The sequence below is a fragment of the Homalodisca vitripennis genome, chromosome 2 (genome assembly GCF_021130785.1).
Source record: "Homalodisca vitripennis isolate AUS2020 chromosome 2, UT_GWSS_2.1, whole genome shotgun sequence".
Taxonomy (NCBI): Eukaryota; Metazoa; Arthropoda; class Insecta; order Hemiptera; family Cicadellidae; genus Homalodisca; species Homalodisca vitripennis.
In genome coordinates, this window is record NC_060208.1 from 3,167,378 (window position 1) to 3,187,711 (window position 20,334).

Consider the following 20,334-nt stretch of genomic DNA (forward strand, 5'->3'; position numbering starts at 1 on the left):
ATAAAAATATTTTGGTATTTACAAAGTTTTTAATTCTTATTCACCTCGGAAATTGTAGCAATTTATCTGTAATTGCATAATTGCATGTGGTTACAGTGAGTATTAAACACATGTCCTTGAATTTTTGAACTAAATATTAATGCTTAATGTTCAATGTTTTATGTTTAAATTTTATGTCTTAGCTATACAATTTATATTTATTTACATTTTAATGTAGGGTAAGTGGTTTTTACAAATTTTTATGTCATCTACCTTATGGTAATTAATTAATTATTGTACATGGTGTTATGTGACAACATGAATAAAATAAACCAAACCTTAACACATTAAAATCATTTATTGGAACACAATGATCACAAACAACGAATATGTACGCTGTTTTTCTTTAATATCAGAGACTAAAGTCTGTTTATATATCCATAATTAAAAAAATTTTAATTCTGAAATATCTTGTGTTCAAAGAGTTTCTTCTTTACCTGAATCGTGTTTGATAAGTTACTTTCATAATACAAAATTAAAGTCGAATGTCGATAAAGTTTTCATGACATTAAACAAATAATTAAAATTCTTTAAAAGTCCTATATGAATTTTGTAAGTAACACAAAAGTATATACCAGTTATAAAATCCTGTTGGATTTAAAAACTTAAATATAAAATCTTCAAAGAATCATTTATTAGTTTTCTATTGGTTTACGATCTGGTTTAGGGCAGAAGTTGCCTTTCATTTTTTCCTCTAAAATGTCCAGCATCTTCTGACCCATGACTTCAGGCATGCTAGGAGGAAAGATTTCAATTGGGGCAGGATTCCTCATCCTTCTGTAAACTTCAACCATTCTGAAAAATGTGTTTAACAACTGTTGTACAATTAGACATATGCTACAAGTAAGAAGAATACACATTTTAACACACATTTTCTGTAGTACCTGAAGATGGATTCATAGTAGAAAATAAAACCTAAAAAAGTGTTAAAAGCTGTATTCTTCTTATTTATATTAAACACTTTTTGAGACTACATTATTAATGTGTATGCTATAATTGTTCAATTTATCTAATACAATAATTGAATTCTATGCTACTAATAATTTAAATTGTACATTTTATTTGTTCTTACAACTAACTTATTTATAGGATAAATCTCAAAACAAGATATTTCCAGAATCAGAGATTCAACATTTTCTGGATAACACTTCGACAAATGTATCACTAGCGTTAGATCAATATTAGCCCTTCTACTGTCTTCCTTAACTATCATCAATCACTGTCCACAATGACTGTCTATTAGTTTATGTTCTCAAAGCCTGTTTACCAGTCAGTGAACATTAAAGCTAAATACCTTGAAATTTTCTTGTATAATATTTTGGAGTAATTTGGAGTTTTGTGCATTTAATTTAGTTGCTAATAGGGTTCAATTTTAATTTCATAGAATTCAATTATGCGCTCACAAAGTTGTTATGTTTAAAGAGGGCAAAAAGTAGGTTTTAACTTGAGAGTTTCGACAGCTAGAAATATCAGGCTTACCTTTACAATACTGAAATGATATTCCTCTTCTTAACATAGCATAAATATTTTGAGCTCTTTGGACACTTTAGAAATAAGTAAAGAGGTTCAGTTTGAAGTACCAACTTGAAAATTCAGATCATCAAACAGAAACTTGCCTTTGTAAAGGTAAACCTGACCTATCATAACTTATATGGACACACAAGGTAAAATGTAAACATTTCAGAACTAGTTTAAAATATATAACAATATAAAAACCAAATACAAGTAAATACACTTCTGGTTACATAAAAGAGTTTGTTTCTATTGCTAAGAAAGCGTATATTGAGTAGAATAATTAGGTATATATTGTATACAAAGTCAGCATTATTTTACAATAATTATTAATTATTGTTCTCGTAGTAGCACTTACAGTTTGCATATTGTGGAAACAACAACTAGGCCCAAGCAAGGTGAAAATTCATAAAAAATTGTTTTATAAATATCTTTGCTAAGTTCATTGGCCAGGTTGGTATACCATTATGGCAACAGTTTAAACTTTATACAAACTCTCAACTCCGTTATTGGGCTTAGAAGAAAGTTTCTTTTATTTGTATATTGTTACTACATGTATATAATAATAACTACATTTGTATGTAGTTAGAATCTACAGCACATTAACCACAAATGTTAAGATAATGGGATTACTGTTACAATGGGTGGGGCTACCTCAATGTTAAAACCTAAAAGTGAGGTACCCTGTCTGCTTGGACCGGAAGAGGCTAGAGCAGAGCTATGCTCCCCTTGCTCCAAGGTGATATGAGTGACGTATGTCCGTTATCCATCCTTAAGAGATCTCAATAAGATGGTAGCCCTGCCCACCATCTTGCCCATTCTGATAGGACTAGAGATAGGATTGTACTCACTTGACTGTAAGAGCATTGTGGATGTGACGACTTGCTGTGCTCTCGTTATACAGCTTAGGGTTGAGAGCTCCATTGATGAAAAATATGAAATCTGGCCGTAGAAGATCCTTGGGAAACTCGTAGACTGTGGACTTAGCCGGGATCAAGCCCTCAAAGCTTCTAGCCATCACATAGACTGCTTGGTCATGCCAGTATCTGCGATTATAACACAAAACACAACTTACTATTGTGAACGATATTAAGGTTTGGGATCAAGCCCTCAAAGCTTCTAGCCATCACATAGATTGCTTGGTCATGCCAGTATCTGAGATTATAACACAAAACACAACTTACTAATGTGAACGATATTAAGGTTTGGGATCAAGCCCTCAAAGCTTCTAGTCATCACATAGACTGCTTGGTCATGCCAGTATCTGCGATTATAACACAAAACACAACTTACTAATGTGAACGATATTAAGGTTTGGGATCAAGCCCTCAAAGCTTCTAGCCATCACATAGACTGCTTGGTCATGCCAGTATCTGCGATTATAACACAAAACACAACTTACTAATGTGAACGATATTAAGGTTTGGGATCAAGCCCTCAAAGCTTCTAGTCATCACATAGACTGCTTGGTCATGCCAGTATCTGCGATTATAACACAAAACACAACTTACTAATGTGAACGATATTAAGGTTTGGGATCAAGCCCTCAAAGCTTCTAGCCATCACATAGACTGCTTGGTCATGCCAGTATCTGCGATTATAACACAAAACACAACTTACTATTTTGAACGATATTAAGGTTTGGGATCAAGCCCTCAAAGCTTCTAGCCATCACATAGACTGCTTGGTCATGCCAGTATCTGCGAGTAGGACACAAAACACAACTTACGATTGTGAACGATATTAAGGTTTGGGATCAAGCCCTCAAAGCTTCTAGCCATCACATAGACTGCTTGGTCATGCCAGTATCTGCGATTATAACACAAAACACAACTTCCTATTGTGAACGATATTAAGGTTTGGGATCAAGCCCTCAAAGCTTCTAGCCGTCACATAGACTGCTTGGTCATGCCAGTATCTGCGATTATAACACAAAACACAACTTCCTATTGTGAACGATATTAAGGTTTGGGATCAAGCCCTCAAAGATTCTAGCCATCACATAGACTGCTTGGTCATGCCAGTATCTGCGATTATAACACAAAACACAACTTCCTATTGTGAACGATATTAAGGTTTGGGATCAAGCCCTCAAAGCTTCTAGCCATTACATACACTGCGAGTAGGACACAAAACACAAATTAGGATCTGAACTGGTAGAAAACGCCAATCTGGGGATTTGCTACAGACTGTTCGATGAACAAAAGAAGATTTGAGAAAATAAGAGAAGTGAGAAATATAAGAATGTTAATTTACCGTTAAAGTAATGTTGTCATATAAGGAACTTTAAAATTTAAAAAATGAAATAAAAATAAATAAATAAAAAATGATAAAGAGACTGAGACGAAAACAATATTTGTTGGCTTAGTTATACAGGGTGATTCAAAACTAAACGGCAATCTCTCGGGAGCTTATTCTATAGCTAAAAACAAGTAAAAAAGTTCATATAACCATATGCCTGGAAACGCTTCGTTAGCGAGTTACGCCTAGCGAAAGATTTCGCCCGGATTTCAGAACCCTTGGTGAAGTCAGGCCGTATAAAAATAGTAAAGGTAGTTACAAAGATACAAATACGATTGTTTTTTATGTTTTTATATCTGACAAATTTATTAAAATTCGTCCCTGAGCTGTAAATGCAATACTTTCAGAGATATCTTACGTAAAACACAAGAATTGGTGCAACGAAATAACACATTTTTGTGTTTAACGTAAGATTACTTCCATAAATGTTAAATAAAGGTCATTTTTTTCTTAAACAGATTTGTAGAACATTTAATTCTGAAAAGATTCATGTGAATTACTTAGGAAAAAAATTAATAATAGGTATTGAAATTTAGCTTTATTTAAAAATAAAACAGACGCACAAAAATGCATATTCTTATCTGCATAAAATAATAACTAATGTTTAGGTTGTGAGTAACAGCTGATCATTTATTCAACACCTTTTATCGTCATATTTTCTTTGCAAAGGTTGGCAATATCAGCTGATCAACAATTAAGTTCATGAAGTAATATTTGAATAACCTTTATGGAGGTTTTTGTATTGTGGCGTGTGAAGATTGTATTTTGTGAGATCCTGTGATTATTTGGAAATATTTTATACAAGTGTATAAAATATTTTATTAAATATTTATTTTTAAAATATTTTATTAAATATTTTTATAAAAGTGTATGTAATTATCTTAGTAAATAATGGCAGATAATGTAAATGGTATGTATTCGGTTGAAGAGTATACGGACATGATACTGATTTACGGCAAAGTTAACAAGAATGGTTTAGCTGCAGTTCAGGAATATCGTGATACTTTTCCGTATCGAAGAACACCTGATCGCAAAACATTTGAAGCTGTGGAGAGACGACTTAGAGAAACTGGTAGCTTTAAACCGAAGCGAATAGACAACTGTGCTTCATGAAGTGTCCGCCATACGCTTGACTGGCAAATATTTAACTGACGTGATAATCGTCTGGTGCTTGTGGTTGGTGATAATTCTACAGCATTTATTATTGCTTGTTCATTATTATAGTTCCTCGCGCTACGTTGACGACCAGTATCTATTCGCTTCGGTTTTAAAGCTACCAGTTTCTCTAAGTCGTCTCTCCACAGCTTCAAATGTTTTGCGATCAGGTGTTCTTCGATACGGAAAAGTATCACGATATTCCTGAACTGCAGCTAAACCATTCTTGTTAACTTTGCCGTAAATCAGTATCATGTCCGTATACTCTTCAACCGAATACATACCATTTACATTATCTGCCATTATTTACTAAGATAATTACATACACTTTTATAAAAATATTTAATAAAATATTTTAAAAATAAATATTTAATAAAATATTTTATACACTTGTATAAAATATTTCCAAATAATCACAGGATCTCACAAAATACAATCTTCACACGCCACAATACAAAAACCTCCATAAAGGTTATTCAAATATTACTTCATGAACTTAATTGTTGATCAGCTGATATTGCCAACCTTTGCAAAGAAAATATGACGATAAAAGGTGTTGAATAAATGATCAGCTGTTACTCACAACCTAAACATTAGTTATTATTTTATGCAGATAAGAATATGCATTTTTGTGCGTCTGTTTTATTTTTAAATAAAGCTAAATTTCAATACCTATTATTAATTTTTTTCCTAAGTAATTCACATGAATCTTTTCAGAATTAAATGTTCTACAAATCTGTTTAAGAAAAAAATGACCTTTATTTAACATTTATGGAAGTAATCTTACGTTAAACACAAAAATGTGTTATTTCGTTGCACCAATTCTTGTGTTTTACGTAAGATATCTCTGAAAGTATTGCATTTACAGCTCAGGGACGAATTTTAATAAATTTGTCAGATATAAAAACATAAAAAACAATCGTATTTGTATCTTTGTAACTACCTTTACTATTTTTATACGGCCTGACTTCACCAAGGGTTCTGAAATCCGGGCGAAATCTTTCGCTAGGCGTAACTCGCTAACGAAGCGTTTCCGGGCATATGGTTATATGAACTTTTTTACTTGTTTTTAGCTATAGAATAAGCTCCCGAGAGATTGCCGTTTAGTTTTGAATCACCCTGTATAACTAAGCCAACAAATATTGTTTTCGTCTCAGTCTCTTTATCATTTTTTATTTATTTATTTTTATTTCATTTTTTAAATTTTAAAGTTCCTTATATGACAACATTACTTTAACGGTAAATTAACATTCTTATATTTCTCACTTCTCTTATTTTCTCAAATCTTCTTTTGTTCATCGAACAGTCTGTAGCAAATCCCCAGATTGGCGTTTTCTACCAGTTCAGATCCTAATTTGTGTTTTGTGTCCTACTCGCAGTGTATGTAATGGCTAGAAGCTTTGAGGGCTTGATCCCAAACCTTAATATCGTTCACAATAGGAAGTTGTGTTTTGTGTTATAATCGCAGATACTGGCATGACCAAGCAGTCTATGTGATGGCTAGAAGCTTTGAGGGCTTGATCCCAAACCTTAATATCGTTCACAATAGGAAGTTGTGTTTTGTGTTATAATCGCAGATACTGGCATGACCAAGCAGTCTATGTGACGGCTAGAAGCTTTGAGGGCTTGATCCCAAACCTTAATATCGTTCACAATAGGAAGTTGTGTTTTGTGTTATAAATTGTTTTTAGCTATAGAATAAGCTCTCGAGAGATTGCCGTTTAGTTTTGAATCACCCTGTATATACAGTGTTCACAAAAGGGTGCCATAAACTCTGTAGCTGTTAGTACTCATCATTTGAAAAGAAAAATGTCATATAAACATAGTTTTGAAAAATGTCTTTTTTAGCCGCTTGCCACAATTTTGTATTTTTTTATAAAACAAAATATCTCTAAAACTTGTTAAGTAAATAAACCAAATTTGCCACATAGATTGGTATGGAGAGGGAAAGCTAGAAACAGATTTTACAAAATATTAACTATTTTCAACACAGATATGCTTGCACAAGCCAGGTGTGACAAACAACTGATAACTCTCAATTGTGCCATGTTAGATGTTCCCGGCTTGTACAAGTGTACCTTTACTCAGATATGCTTGCACAAGCCAGGTGTAACAAACAACTGATAACTCCCAATTGTGCCATGTTAGGTGCTCCAGGCTTGTGCAAGTGTACATTTACACAGGTATGCTTGCACAAGCCAGGTGTAACAAACAACTGATAACTCCCAATTGTGCCATGTTAGGTGCTCCCGGCTTGTGCAAGTGTACATTTACACAGGTATGCTTGCACAAGCCAGGTGTAACAAACAACTGATAACTCCCAATTGTGCCATGTTAGGTGCTCTCGGCTTGTGCAAGTGTACATTTACACAGATATGCTTGCACAATCCAGGTGTATCAAACAACTGATAACTCCCAATTGTGCCATGTTAGGTGCTCCCGGCTTGTACAAGTGTACATTTACTCAGATACGCTTGCACAAGCCAGGTGTACTCCCAATTGTGCCATGTTAGGTGCTCCCGGCTTGTGCAAGTGTACATTTACTCAGATATGCTTGCACAAGCCAGGTGTAACAAACAACTGATAACTCCCAATTGTGCCATGTTAGGTGCTCCCGGCTTGTGCAAGTGTACATTTACTCAGATATGCTTGCACAAGCCAGGTGTAACAAACAACTGATAACTCCCAATTGTGCCATGTTAGGTGCTCCCGGCTTGTGCAAGTGTACATTTACTCAGGTATGCTTGCACAAGCCAGGTGTAACAAACTACTGATAACTCCTAATTGTGCCATGTTAGGTGCTCCCGGCTTGTGCAAGTGTACATTTACTCAGATATGCTTGCACAAGCCAGGTGTAACAAACAACTGATAACTCCTAATTGTGCCATGATAGGTGCTCCCGGCTTGTGCAAGTGTACATTTACTCAGATATGCTTGCACAAGCCAGGTGTAACAAACAACTGATAACTCTCAGTTGTGCCATGTTAGGTGCTCCCGGCTTGTGCAAGTGCACATTTACTCAGATATGCTTGCACAAGCCAGGTGTAACAAACAACTGATAACTCCCAATTGTGCCATGTTAGGTGCTCCCAGCTTGTGCAAGTGTACATTTACTCAGGTATGCTTGCACAAGCCAGGTGTAACAAACAACTGATAACTCCCAATTGTGCCATGTTAGGTGCTCCCGGCTTGTGCAAGTGTACATTTACTCAGATACGCTTGCACAAGCCAGGTGTAACAAACAACTGATAACTCCTAATTGTGCCATGTTAGGTGCTCCCGGCTTGTGCAAGTGTACATTTACTCGGATATGCTTGCACAAGCCAGGTGTAACAAACAACTGATAACTCACAATTGTGCCATGTTAGGTACTCCCGGCTTGTACAAGTGTACATTTACTCGGATACGCTTGCACAAGCCAGGTGTAACAAACAACTGATAACTGCCAATTGTGCCATGTTAGGTGCTCCCGGCTTGTGCAAGTGTACATTTACTCAGATACGCTTGCACAAGCCAGGTGTAACAAACAACTGATAACTCCCAATTGTGCCATGTTAGGTGCTCCCGGCTTGTGCAAGTGTACATTTACTCAGGTATGCTTGCACAAGCCAGGTGTAACAAACAACTGATAACTCCCAATTGTGCCATGTTAGGTGCTCCCGGCTTGTGCAAGTGTACATTTACTCAGATACGCTTGCACAAGCCAGGTGTAACAAACAACTGATAACTCCTAATTGTGCCATGTTAGGTGCTCCCGGCTTGTGCAAGTGTACATTTACTCGGATATGCTTGCACAAGCCAGGTGTAACAAACAACTGATAACTCACAATTGTGCCATGTTAGGTACTCCCGGCTTGTACAAGTGTACATTTACTCGGATACGCTTGCACAAGCCAGGTGTAACAAACAACTGATAACTCCCAATTGTGCCATGTTAGGTGCTCCCAGCTTGTGCAAGTGTACATTTACTCAGATACGCTTGCACAAGCCAGGTGTAACAAACAACTGATAACTCCCAATTGTGCCATGTTAGGTGCTCCCGGCTTGTGCAAGTATACATTTACTCAGATATGCTTGCACAAGCCAGGTGTAACAAACAACTGATAACTCCCAATTGTGCCATGTTAGGTGCTCTCGGCTTGTGCAAGTGTACATTTACACAGATATGCTTGCACAAGCCAGGTGTATCAAACAACTGATAACTCCCAATTGTGCCATGTTAGGTGCTCCCGGCTTGTACAAGTGTACATTTACTCAGATACGCTTGCACAAGCCAGGTGTACTCCCAATTGTGCCATGTTAGGTGCTCCCGGCTTGTGCAAGTGTACATTTACTCAGATATGCTTGCACAAGCCAGGTGTAACAAACAACTGATAACTCCCAATTGTGCCATGTTAGGTGCTCCCGGCTTGTGCAAGTGTACATTTACTCAGGTATGCTTGCACAAGCCAGGTGTAACAAACTACTGATAACTCCTAATTGTGCCATGTTAGGTGCTCTCGGCTTGTGCAAGTGTACATTTACTCAGATATGCTTGCACAAGCCAGGTGTAACAAACAACTGATAACTCCCAATTGTGCCATGTTAGGTGCTCTCGGCTTGTGCAAGTGTACATTTAAAGTCGCGTTCTCACTTATTCGTTGAAAAAATATTTTTGGGATTGTAAAAATATTACAAAATAGTTAGTATCTTGTGAAATTTTTATAACTTATGTAAAACAGTTGATGCCTGTCAAAAGGCAATACGTTTGCTGTTTCTGCCTTGTGCAAGCCTGCCTTCAAAGTGGTCGTGCTTGCTCATACTTTGAAGGATTTCATTGAAAAAAAGGACCGTTGGAATTGTAATGAAATTGTTAAAATTGTCGTTGTCTAGCTAATGTGTTATGACTAGACTGATTTTTTCTTATTTAATTTTGCAACACACGCCATTTTGTTAATTTCAAAGAAAATAATACAATTCTTTTTCTCTTTTCTATTCAAACCTATGTGTCAAATTTGGTTTCTTTAGCTTAACTAGTTTTAGAGACAATAATTTTAAAAAAATACAAAATGGTGACTAGGAGCTAAACGAGACATTTCTTGATCTATGTTTACAAGACATCTTTTGTTTCAAATGATAAGTACTATCAGCCACAGATGTTTGTGAACACCCTGTATATATTACCAACAATAAGATATAGAATATAGAATTGAGGAATGTTAAAAAGTGTTCTGCTTGGTTCTCATCTCCATTGAAAAGACATAATATATCATCCACATATCTAAACCAATAAATTATTTTGTCTTTAAGTGGATTAGTGTCACTCATTATTTTGTTCTTTTCTAAATGTTGCATATATATTTGCAAGAAGGCCTGAAAGATCTTCTTGTTTGTAAAAGTCCTTATTGTATTGAAAATAATTTTGATTAACAGTTGATTTTGTCAATGATAAGATATCGTCAATTTCATTCATATATAGTTTACTGTATTTTATTAGAATATCTTTTAGGATTTGAATTGTTTCTTGTTTTGGAATGTTTGAGTACTTGTTGTTAACATCAAAAGAAATGAAGAAAGAGTTTAATGGAATTTGAATGTCTCGAATTTGATTTGCCAGATTACTTGAACTTGATATACTGTAATTATTTTCAAAATGTATGTGGATTTTTATTTTGTTATTTAAAAATTTACATACCTTGTAAGTAGGAGTTACAAAAGTTTACTACTGGTCTAATTGGATTATCCGGTTTATGTGTCTTTGGTTGACCTTTTAGTGTAGGAGCTTTTGGATTTGTCATTTTGAGTTGGTATTGCTCTGCTTTTGATAAACTTTTGCATTTAGTTATTGTGGCATTTTGTTGTATTCTTGAGTTGGGTCCTTATTTAATTTTTAAGTTTGTTGCTGTCAATGAATGTTTCACCTTTTTCTTGATATCTTTGACTGTCGATAACTACTACAGTATTCCCTTTGTCAGCCTTTGATATTATACAATTATTTTCTTTTAGTTTTCTTGATATGGATGTTACTAACTTGATATCATTGTTTGACGTTTTTATTGATTTAGGATTTTGTACTTTTAAATTATTTTTGTTTAATTCATGGGCAAGATTATATCGGAAAGGTTCTTGGAGTTCTGTGTCTGTTTTCTTTATGGCTGTTTCTACATTGATTAGATCATCTTTGATTGTTTGAATTTTACGGTCAAGATTTATAATTTGAGTGATTTGAGTTGGTTCAATAGGGCCAACTCATCATCATTAAATTGGATAGATGATAAGTTTTTATTCTTGGGCAGAAATCTTCATTATCATTAAATGTATAATTGTTTTTTTTTTAATTATTGTCTTCCTATGAGTTAATCAATTTATTAATCTTCTTAAGATGAACTTGTGTTTTCTTTAAAATGATAGGTTTAATCCATTACTGTGTATTAATATCAATTTCTTCAATGCTATCTTGGTGAAATGTTAATTTGATGTCTGTTCTAATTTCTTCAATTAATCTGACTATTACATACATTTTTGCATATAAACTGTTAATTTCTTCTTTTATCCATATTATTTTCCTTCTTTTTAATGCTTTTAGTGCAGCTCTTGATGTAGATTTAGTTTTTAATTGAACATAATTTGGAATAATATTTTCACTCAGGCATATCTTATTAAACTGTATATCTTCTCTTACCTTCGCCAACTTAAGTGAGAGGTATTTGTATTTGTGGACAATGGATTGGTTGTTAGTCATATTTGTAGTGTTATTAACTCCACTTATAGGGTTATCTATGTATATTAATGTAATGAAAAGTAACTAAAACCCTTTTAAAAATCTTTTTATTGACATACACGTGTTTCGGTTTTTAACCATCATTAGTGTACAAGCTTGGTTCTCATCTCCATTGAAAAGACATAATATATCATCCACATATCTAAACCAATAAATTATTTTGTCTTTAAATGGATTAGTGTCACTCATTATTTTGTTCTTTTCCATCTTTTTGTTTGTAAGAGTCCTTATTGTATTGAAAATGTGATTTTGAAAGCTATTATATTGGGCAAACTGGAAGAAATTTTAATAAAATGTTTAAAGAACACATACAAGCTTTGAAAACAAATAACATGTCTACAATAAAATCAAATGTTGCTGAAGACGTATTGGAAACTGACCATAACTACACAAATATTGAAAAGAACATGGAAATTTTAGATATCAAAAGGAAAGGAGAGAAATTAAACACAAAAGAAGAATTACATATCTATCTAAATTATAATAAAGATCCTCATAACATTTTAAATAGTAATCTGAAAAATAAGACAAATCCAATTTTTGAAAAAATTAAAATATTAAATACAGATTACTAATAAAAAAATTACAACTGTGTCATTTAAATTTAACATATGTTTAAAAGATCCATATGTGTATACTTAATTGTTTATTATTTATTTATTTATTTAGAGGTTAATGTACACTGATGGTGGTTAAAAACCGAAACATGTGTACAGGTATGTCAATAAAAAGATTTTTAAAAGGGTTTTAATTACTTTTCATTACATTAATGTATATATATATAAATTGTGTATGCAGTGTGATGAGAGTACCTCTCCAAGATAACAGGCGCTGTTCTACAATAGTGCATCGCAACATGGGCTCCCAAATACTTGGACAAGGAGTAAAAATGCTTCCGTAGAACATCATTGTTAAAGTACTTCCGTAATCGATTGATGTTCCTTGTCGGCAACTGAAGTCTTCTTCCATTCAGGCTGTTGGAGATCATCTTCGTTATCATGGCCCGACCTACAAATCAGTTCAAATTTGATTTTGTGAAAATAATGAAAATTTATAATTTTACTTTCATTAAATACTTAAATGGTGAACACAATATATATGTAATAAAAGTAAAACAAATTTTTTACTCTACGCTAAATATACGAGTATATTACACAAATCTAACTGAAACCCGATACTAGAAATGAAGATTCTAAGAGCAATCTCAATGAGCTTTTTCAGGGAATATTGGCTTATAACCACCTACTTGAATAAGTTCATGTAATTGACTTCATAACCTTATTAATTATAGGGGAAATCCAGTAAGTCGATACCAGCCACAAGATTTTCTAATCTATCAAGACTTTTGCATATCCATTATTCATTTTTGTGTCATTTTAATTTGTTAGTGTTTAGTGTTTAGTGTTTAGAATTCATTAAAAAGTTTTTATTTTTCAATACATTCTTACTTTCTATGATTTAATTATGTGATCAGTTCATTGAAATTATTAGGAAACTCTTCTCTTGTATATTAATAATTTTTTTCTGTATTACAAGTTTTCTTAACTTATTACTTTCCTTTGAAGAATTGTATGAAACCAATGTTGTGAACAATATTCTGACAGCCGTTCACCAGTGCCGACTGACCGGACAGTTACCGTGAGTGAAGAAGCCATCCACAGCGATGATGGGGTGTCGCCGCAGCGGCTCAGGCAGGAACTTGGGGGATACTTGCTTTGCTTCTTCGTACTTCAGCATCAACACTTGGACAGCTTCATCCGAACGGAACTACACAGTGTCACAGTGAATGTATAACTAAAATATAAGTGCACAAAAGTTCATGGAACATGATTCATACAACACGTATTATACAATTCAGATGATGTCTGGTTCATACAATAACACGCGTTATACTGTACACCAAGTATTTATGATATTGGAAGTGTCTTCTTGTTAGTTGGTTGGAACCCGCAGACTGCTGTTGGTCAACTTGGAATTCATGGCTTTTATTTGATGGGTATTCTGTAAGAGGTACCTCAGGTACGAAAATCTCCGCTGAAGAATATAGATTCAGTCATTAAAATTTCTACTGTATGATTTTTTAGTTTATATTACTATATAATTTGTATTAGATTATATATATATTATAGAGGAAAGAATTTAAAAACAAAGAATTAATATCTATTTATTTTAAATGACTAATATAATTTGCAAGCGATGATTGATTTTTTGTTCTTTCAATTCATTCTCTAGTGTTCATTTTTAGTGAAGGAGTCGATAACCAATTTGCCTTGGAAGTATATTTGTACACAATTTGGTTTTTTTAATCAATAGAAAACTTATCCAAATCGAGAAATCAACCATTTGCCTTGGTAACTTTGGTTGAAGTCAAAATGGCAGTACATCAAAAAGGTTAAAAATATAAAATGATAATTTTTGTCTCAGAGTACACACTTACACTAAACACCGACATATAGAATGGCAAATAACAAATGGCTATATTATCATCAGACACTTAGATAGAGTGTGAAACTGCCACTTTCAATGTCAGTGTTTGGTTGGTTTTCAGTTTGTCACGCTAAGAAAAGTTTGAATTGACACAAAAATGGCCAATTCATATTATTAACCCTTTTGATACTCTCCTATTTAATCCCTAACAAAATTAGCTCGGCTGATGATGAGATTTTTTTAAGGGAAAATTTCACTATCGGTTTCAAGCAAACCAGGTCTCAGTTCCTGGACCATTTGTGCATTTAACATCATATGGTACCAATACCCTTCATCTGCTGAAATGTGTACTAATACATGTAACCTCAACAGATAAAAGTTGAAAAACAGGTTCACATTGAAAAAGCTGCAAAACCAAATTAATCAGGTTATACATCCTGATGAGTGTATCAGGTACGAATATCTCTTGGTGTCTTAAATTCATCTAAAATACTAACAGATTGGCTCAATTGCTTAATTTAGATTGATGTAGCATGTTCATGTAGAGGTGGATTGTGCATTAGAATAGAAACTACGACCAAGTTGAATTTTACCTTAGAATGCCGTAAGACATCTAATACAGACTGGATGTTGTAGTGAACACCATACTGTTGGAGTCTATTCTTCAACACATCTGTAAAGATTACAAGTCGAAATATCTTGTGTTCTTTGAATGGAAGAAATCATCCAAATTCTAAAATTATTTATTTCTAGTTACAAATCCTTCAGTACCTCCACATTTTTTGCACATTCCATTTTCTACCAAGCCATATCTAGTTACCTACTCACATACCTCAAAAACGGACAGACAAAAAAGTTTCATACAGCTCAGATAATTCAGTTTCTCATATAACTCAGAACTTTTTGACATATACTCTATTGGTATATTACATATCCACCACAGTAAAAAAATTTGAAGAGTAGGAAATCAAAGCCCCAAAACTCTAACCAGCTTAAAACATTTTTGGACCATTCATGAGTGGTGTTTCTTATGCACAGTTTTACTGTGTCTGCAATTGACAAACTTCAGTCTTCAAGACGACATAATAATAAGAATCTCTAAAGCAAAAAACGAGAATCTTCGTTGTTGAAAAATCGGACAATCCATATAATAAGACTTAAGTTTCTTTAAGCCTCAAAATGACAGCTTAAGTTTTCAGAATATACCAGCTTTGATTCTTTGAGATTACTAGATCCTAGAAAGAAAGGATTAGTTGTATAGTAGTAACTATCACCCAGTTTCTGTGGTGTATGGTCAATTCCAGCCTACCCTACTAAAAAAGATCATTGATAAACAATATAAAACATCAGAGGTCCAAAATTAGAGCCTTGGGATACTACTAAACATTTTATAAAAATTTCAGATTCACTGTACTCCACCATATTCATTAATAATAACACAATTGATTGTGCATTTAACATAATATTCAAGTGACCATTGTGAATTTTTTACTTCAATAGTCTTTTTTGTCCTTTAGCTAACATCTAAGCCATTTCAAAAAATATTTTGATCTGATCTGTTTAAGTCAGTAAATAAATAGTTATAATACCTGTAGGAGCTTCCATTATCGAATAAGTATATTTTTTTATCTCGAAAATGCTCAAATTCTCTTAATTTTAGACATTTAATACAGCTCCATATACTCTTACAAAAAAAATGTTCATATCACAGTTTGCATTTCACATCCTTTTTAGCAGAACAAAATTTAAGTAGAAAAAATGCCAACCGTTTAAGTTTTGTGAATAATGGTTTTGGTATATTTCTTCCTGTAACAAACATGCCTGATTGCCGTACTTTCAACATTGCAATAAAATAAATATTATGGACAGCTAACTATTTTTTAAAGTAATCACAATGCCTGATGTAAAATCTTGCCAGTAGGTTTCCTACCAATAATTTTATCTGCACTTAAAATTAAAGAAAAGGCTATAAGCCTAATGTAATTGGTCATTTGAATAATTACAACTTCTTTAAATTAGGTTGCTAGTGGAATTTGTATATACTTACCTTATGGATATTTCAATGCATTTATTCATTTAAGTATACAGTTATTTTGTTTTGTGTTAGTTTATATTTTTATATGCAAATAAATTTACCATCATTTTTCATAACTACCTCTTATTTCGTGTATTACAAGATAAATTTAACTTTCTAACAAGTGGTTTATGAAAAAGTAAATAGTATTCAACTTACTAGCACTTTTAATTAGTACAAAAGTTGTCTGTTATTTTTTATGTTATTTATTTATTTTACCAAAAACTTATTATAACTCTTTGTCTTATGTTTTACTGCTTGTCAGTATGGACCTTACTACTTATACATACTAATACTGTAATTATGATAAAACAAAAAAGAAAAGTTGAAATTGAGTATGATTTTGTATCTAGTGACTTTATGTTAATCATAATAATTTAAAAGAGCGTATAACAAAATATTAAAATACATTTAGGCCTATAATAATGTAATATAAATGATAAAAAGTATTAACATATTCATTCTAAATATTACTGACTATATTTGATATGTCTTTTTCTTTAATTTTCAAAAACTTACATACATTTCTAGGACGTTTAGTGTATTTGTAAAACAACATTGAATGATAAGAGATTACTGTAACTTTTTTATGACCAGTTATTCCCTTAATACTTTTAAAATGTATACAAAGCAATTGCTTTTTCCAAATGTTACCTATAACATAAAATTTTATTGTTTTATATTCTATAATTTAACAATTATGTGATAATTTCAGACATTTTCCAATCTTATACTTTACAATGTTGTTTTGTTTTAAGATTAATGGAAAGACTAACTAACAAACCGTCTGAAAGATGAATCAAATTTGTCGAAGTGCAATTCTCAAATGGGATCGTGTCAAGTTCATCATAGTTAGTGACGGTTGCCACAATGATCACAAAACTTCCCCATAGTATAACAGATGGCAACATACAACGTCTGAAAATCTCCGGGCATATCCAACTTCTGATATGCTTGGCACGGAAACACAAATGAAACAATGACATGTCTCTGCTACCATCGTGGCAACATGGTATCCATCTGCAAAACAAACATTTAACTGATCACATTGATAACAGTAACTAATCAGTAGCCAGCACATTTATGTGTGACGATTGTCATGGACACTAAATAATACATCAACTTACCCAACAATAAGACAACAAAGCAATTCAGTTTATGAACAAATTTTCATTTTTTTTTTCAAAAATTGTATTTTGATATGTACATGAATTCTTATATGAAACATTATATCAAAGCGATTGTGAAAGAATAGATTATCGTACAACAAAAAACTATGACACAACCCTTAACAACAGTTTTAAAATGTTTTCATGCATTTTTTTATACAGGACATGGTATAATCCGGTCTGGGATTCAATTCTCAAGTATAAGTATAAACTTGTGTAATTATATACACATTGTTTTGGAGATCTTTGTGGGCCAAACATTTTGGAGAAAACGAAACTTGTCTTTTTTCATTTTGAAATCGCTGCAGAAAAACATTGAAATGTAAAACTTTACAAAGAGTGCAATTTTTTATATACATATTTTTATTTCCTTTCATTATTTTATGAAACAAAGGCTCACTGTGGTGTGCAACATGACCATTCACCTGCACATAACATAGCTACCTATCGTGGGAAGGGTTGATTCAATGTGAATGTAGAGTTTAACCTCACACACTGCATGTAACGTACCTATCGTGGGAAGGGTTGATTCAATGTGAATGTAGAGTTTACCCTCACACACTGCACGTAACGTAGCTATTGTGGGAAGGGTTGATTCAATGTGAATGTAGAGTTTACCCTCACACACTGCACGTAACGTAGCTATTGTGGGAAGGGTTGATTCAATGTGAATGTAGAGTTTACCCTCACACACTGCACGTAACGTAGCAATTGTGGGAAGGGTTGATTCAATGTGAATGTAGAGTTTACCCTCACACACTGCACGTAACGTAGCTATTGTGGGAAGGGTTGATTCAATGTGAATGTAGAGTTTACCCTCACACACTGCACGTAACGTAGCTATTGTGGGAAGGGTTGATTCAATGTGAATGTAGAGTTTACCCTCACACACTGCACGTAACGTAGCTATTGTGGGAAGGGTTGATTCAATGTGAATGTAGAGTTTACCCTCACACACTGCACGTAACGTAGCTATTGTGGGAAGGGTTGATTCAATGTGAATGTAGAGTTTACCCTCACACACTGCACGTAACGTAGCTATCTATCATGGGAAGGGTTGATTCAATGTGAATGTAGAGTTTACCCTCACACACTGCACGTAACGTAGCTATTGTGGGAAGGGTTGATTCAATGTGAATGTAGAGTTTACCCTCACACACTGCACGTAACGTAGCTATCTATCATGGGAAGGGTTGATTCAATGTGAATATAGAGTTTACTCTCACACGTTGCACGTAGCTATTGTGGGAAGGGTTGATTCAATGTGAATGTAGAGTTTACCCTCACACACTGCACGTAACGTAGCTATCTATCATGGGAAGGGTTGATTCAATGTGAATATAGAGTTTACCCTCACACGTTGCACGTAGCTATTGTGCGAAGGGTTGATTCAATGTGAATGTAGAGTTTACCCTCACACACTGTACGTAACGTAGCTATTGTGGGAAGGGTTGATTCAATGTGAATGTAGAGTTTACCCTCACACACTGCACGTAACGTAGCTATTGTGGGAAGGGTTGATTCAATGTGAATGTAGAGTTTACCCTCACACGCTGCACGTAACGTAGCTATGTGTGAAGGGTTGATTCAATGTGAATGTAGAGTTTACCCTCACACACTGCACGTAACGTAGCTATCTATCATGGGAAGGGTTGATTCAATGTGAATGTAGAGTTTACCCTCACACACTGCACGTAACGTAGCTATTGTGGAAGGGTTGATTCAATGTGAATGTAGAGTTTACCCTCACACACTGCACGTAACGTAGCTATTGTGGGAAGGGTTGATTCAATGTGAATGTAGAGTTTACCCTCACACACTGCACGTAACGTAGCTATGGTGTGAAGGGTTGATTCAATGTGAATGTAGAGTTTACCCTCACACACTGCACGTAACGTAGCTATCTATCATGGGAAGGGTTGATTCAATGTAAATGTAGAGTTTACCCTCACACACTGCACGTAACGTAGCTATTGTGGGAAGGGTTGATTCAATGTGAATGTAGAGTTTACCCTCACACACTGCACGTAACGTAGCTATTGTGCGAAGGGTTGATTCAATGTGAATGTAGAGTTTTTACACCTCACAACGTAGCTTCAACGTAAGTACGTATTAATGGAAGATTGAGTTTACCCTCACACACTGCACGTAACGTAGCTATCATGGGAAGGGTTGATTCAATGTGAATGTAGAGTTTACCCTCACACACTGCACGTAACGTAGCTATTGTGGGAAGGGTTGATTCAATGTGAATGTAGAGTTTACCCTCACACACTGCACGTAACGTAGCTATTGTGGGAAGGGTTGATTCAATGTGAATGTAGAGTTTACCCTCACACGCTGCACGTAACGTAGCTATGGTGTGAAGGGTTGATTCAATGTGAATGTAGAGTTTACCCTCACACACTGCACGTAACGTAGCTATCTATCATGGGAAGGGTTGATTCAATGTGAATGTAGAGTTTACCCTCACACACTGCACGTAACGTAGCTATTGTGGGAAGGGTTGATTCAATGTGAATGTAGAGTTTACCCTCACACACTGCACGTAACGTAGCTATTGTGGGAAGGGTTGATTCAATGTGAATGTAGAGTTTACCCTCACACACTGCACGTAACGTAGCTATCTATCATGGGAAGGGTTGATTCAATGTGAATGTAGAGTTTACCCTCACACACTGCACGTAACGTAGCTATTGTGATCATGGGAAGGGTTGATTCAATGTGAATGTAGAGTTTACCCTCACACACTGCACGTAACGTAGCTATTGTGGGAAGGGTTGATTCAATGTGAATGTAGAGTTTACACCCTCACACACTGCACGTAACGTAGCTATTGTGGGGTTGATTCAATGTGAATGTAGAGTTTACCCTCACACACTGCACGTAACGTAGCT

The 20,334-nt window shown here is 34.3% G+C and overlaps 1 protein-coding gene across 2 annotated transcripts; it reads right to left on the reverse strand.

Moving 5' to 3' along the window:
- Positions 1–318: 318 nt before the first annotated feature.
- LOC124356053 (UMP-CMP kinase 2, mitochondrial-like) lies at positions 319–17,317 on the reverse strand. Of its 2 annotated transcripts, none has more exons than XM_046807214.1 (6): positions 17,053–17,316; positions 14,788–14,867; positions 13,405–13,534; positions 12,580–12,775; positions 2,403–2,597; positions 319–834 (listed from the first exon to the last, which is right to left on the reverse strand). In XM_046807214.1, the coding sequence occupies exons 1-6, from the start codon at positions 17,252–17,254 to the stop codon at positions 675–677; spliced, it is 963 nt and encodes a 320-aa protein (XP_046663170.1). In that variant the 5' UTR covers positions 17,255–17,316; the 3' UTR covers positions 319–674. The 2 variants fall into 2 exon arrangements, with proteins under 2 accessions (XP_046663170.1, XP_046663171.1); XM_046807215.1 differs by having other exon boundaries at positions 728–854; positions 17,053–17,317.
- Positions 17,318–20,334: the final 3,017 nt, after the last annotated feature.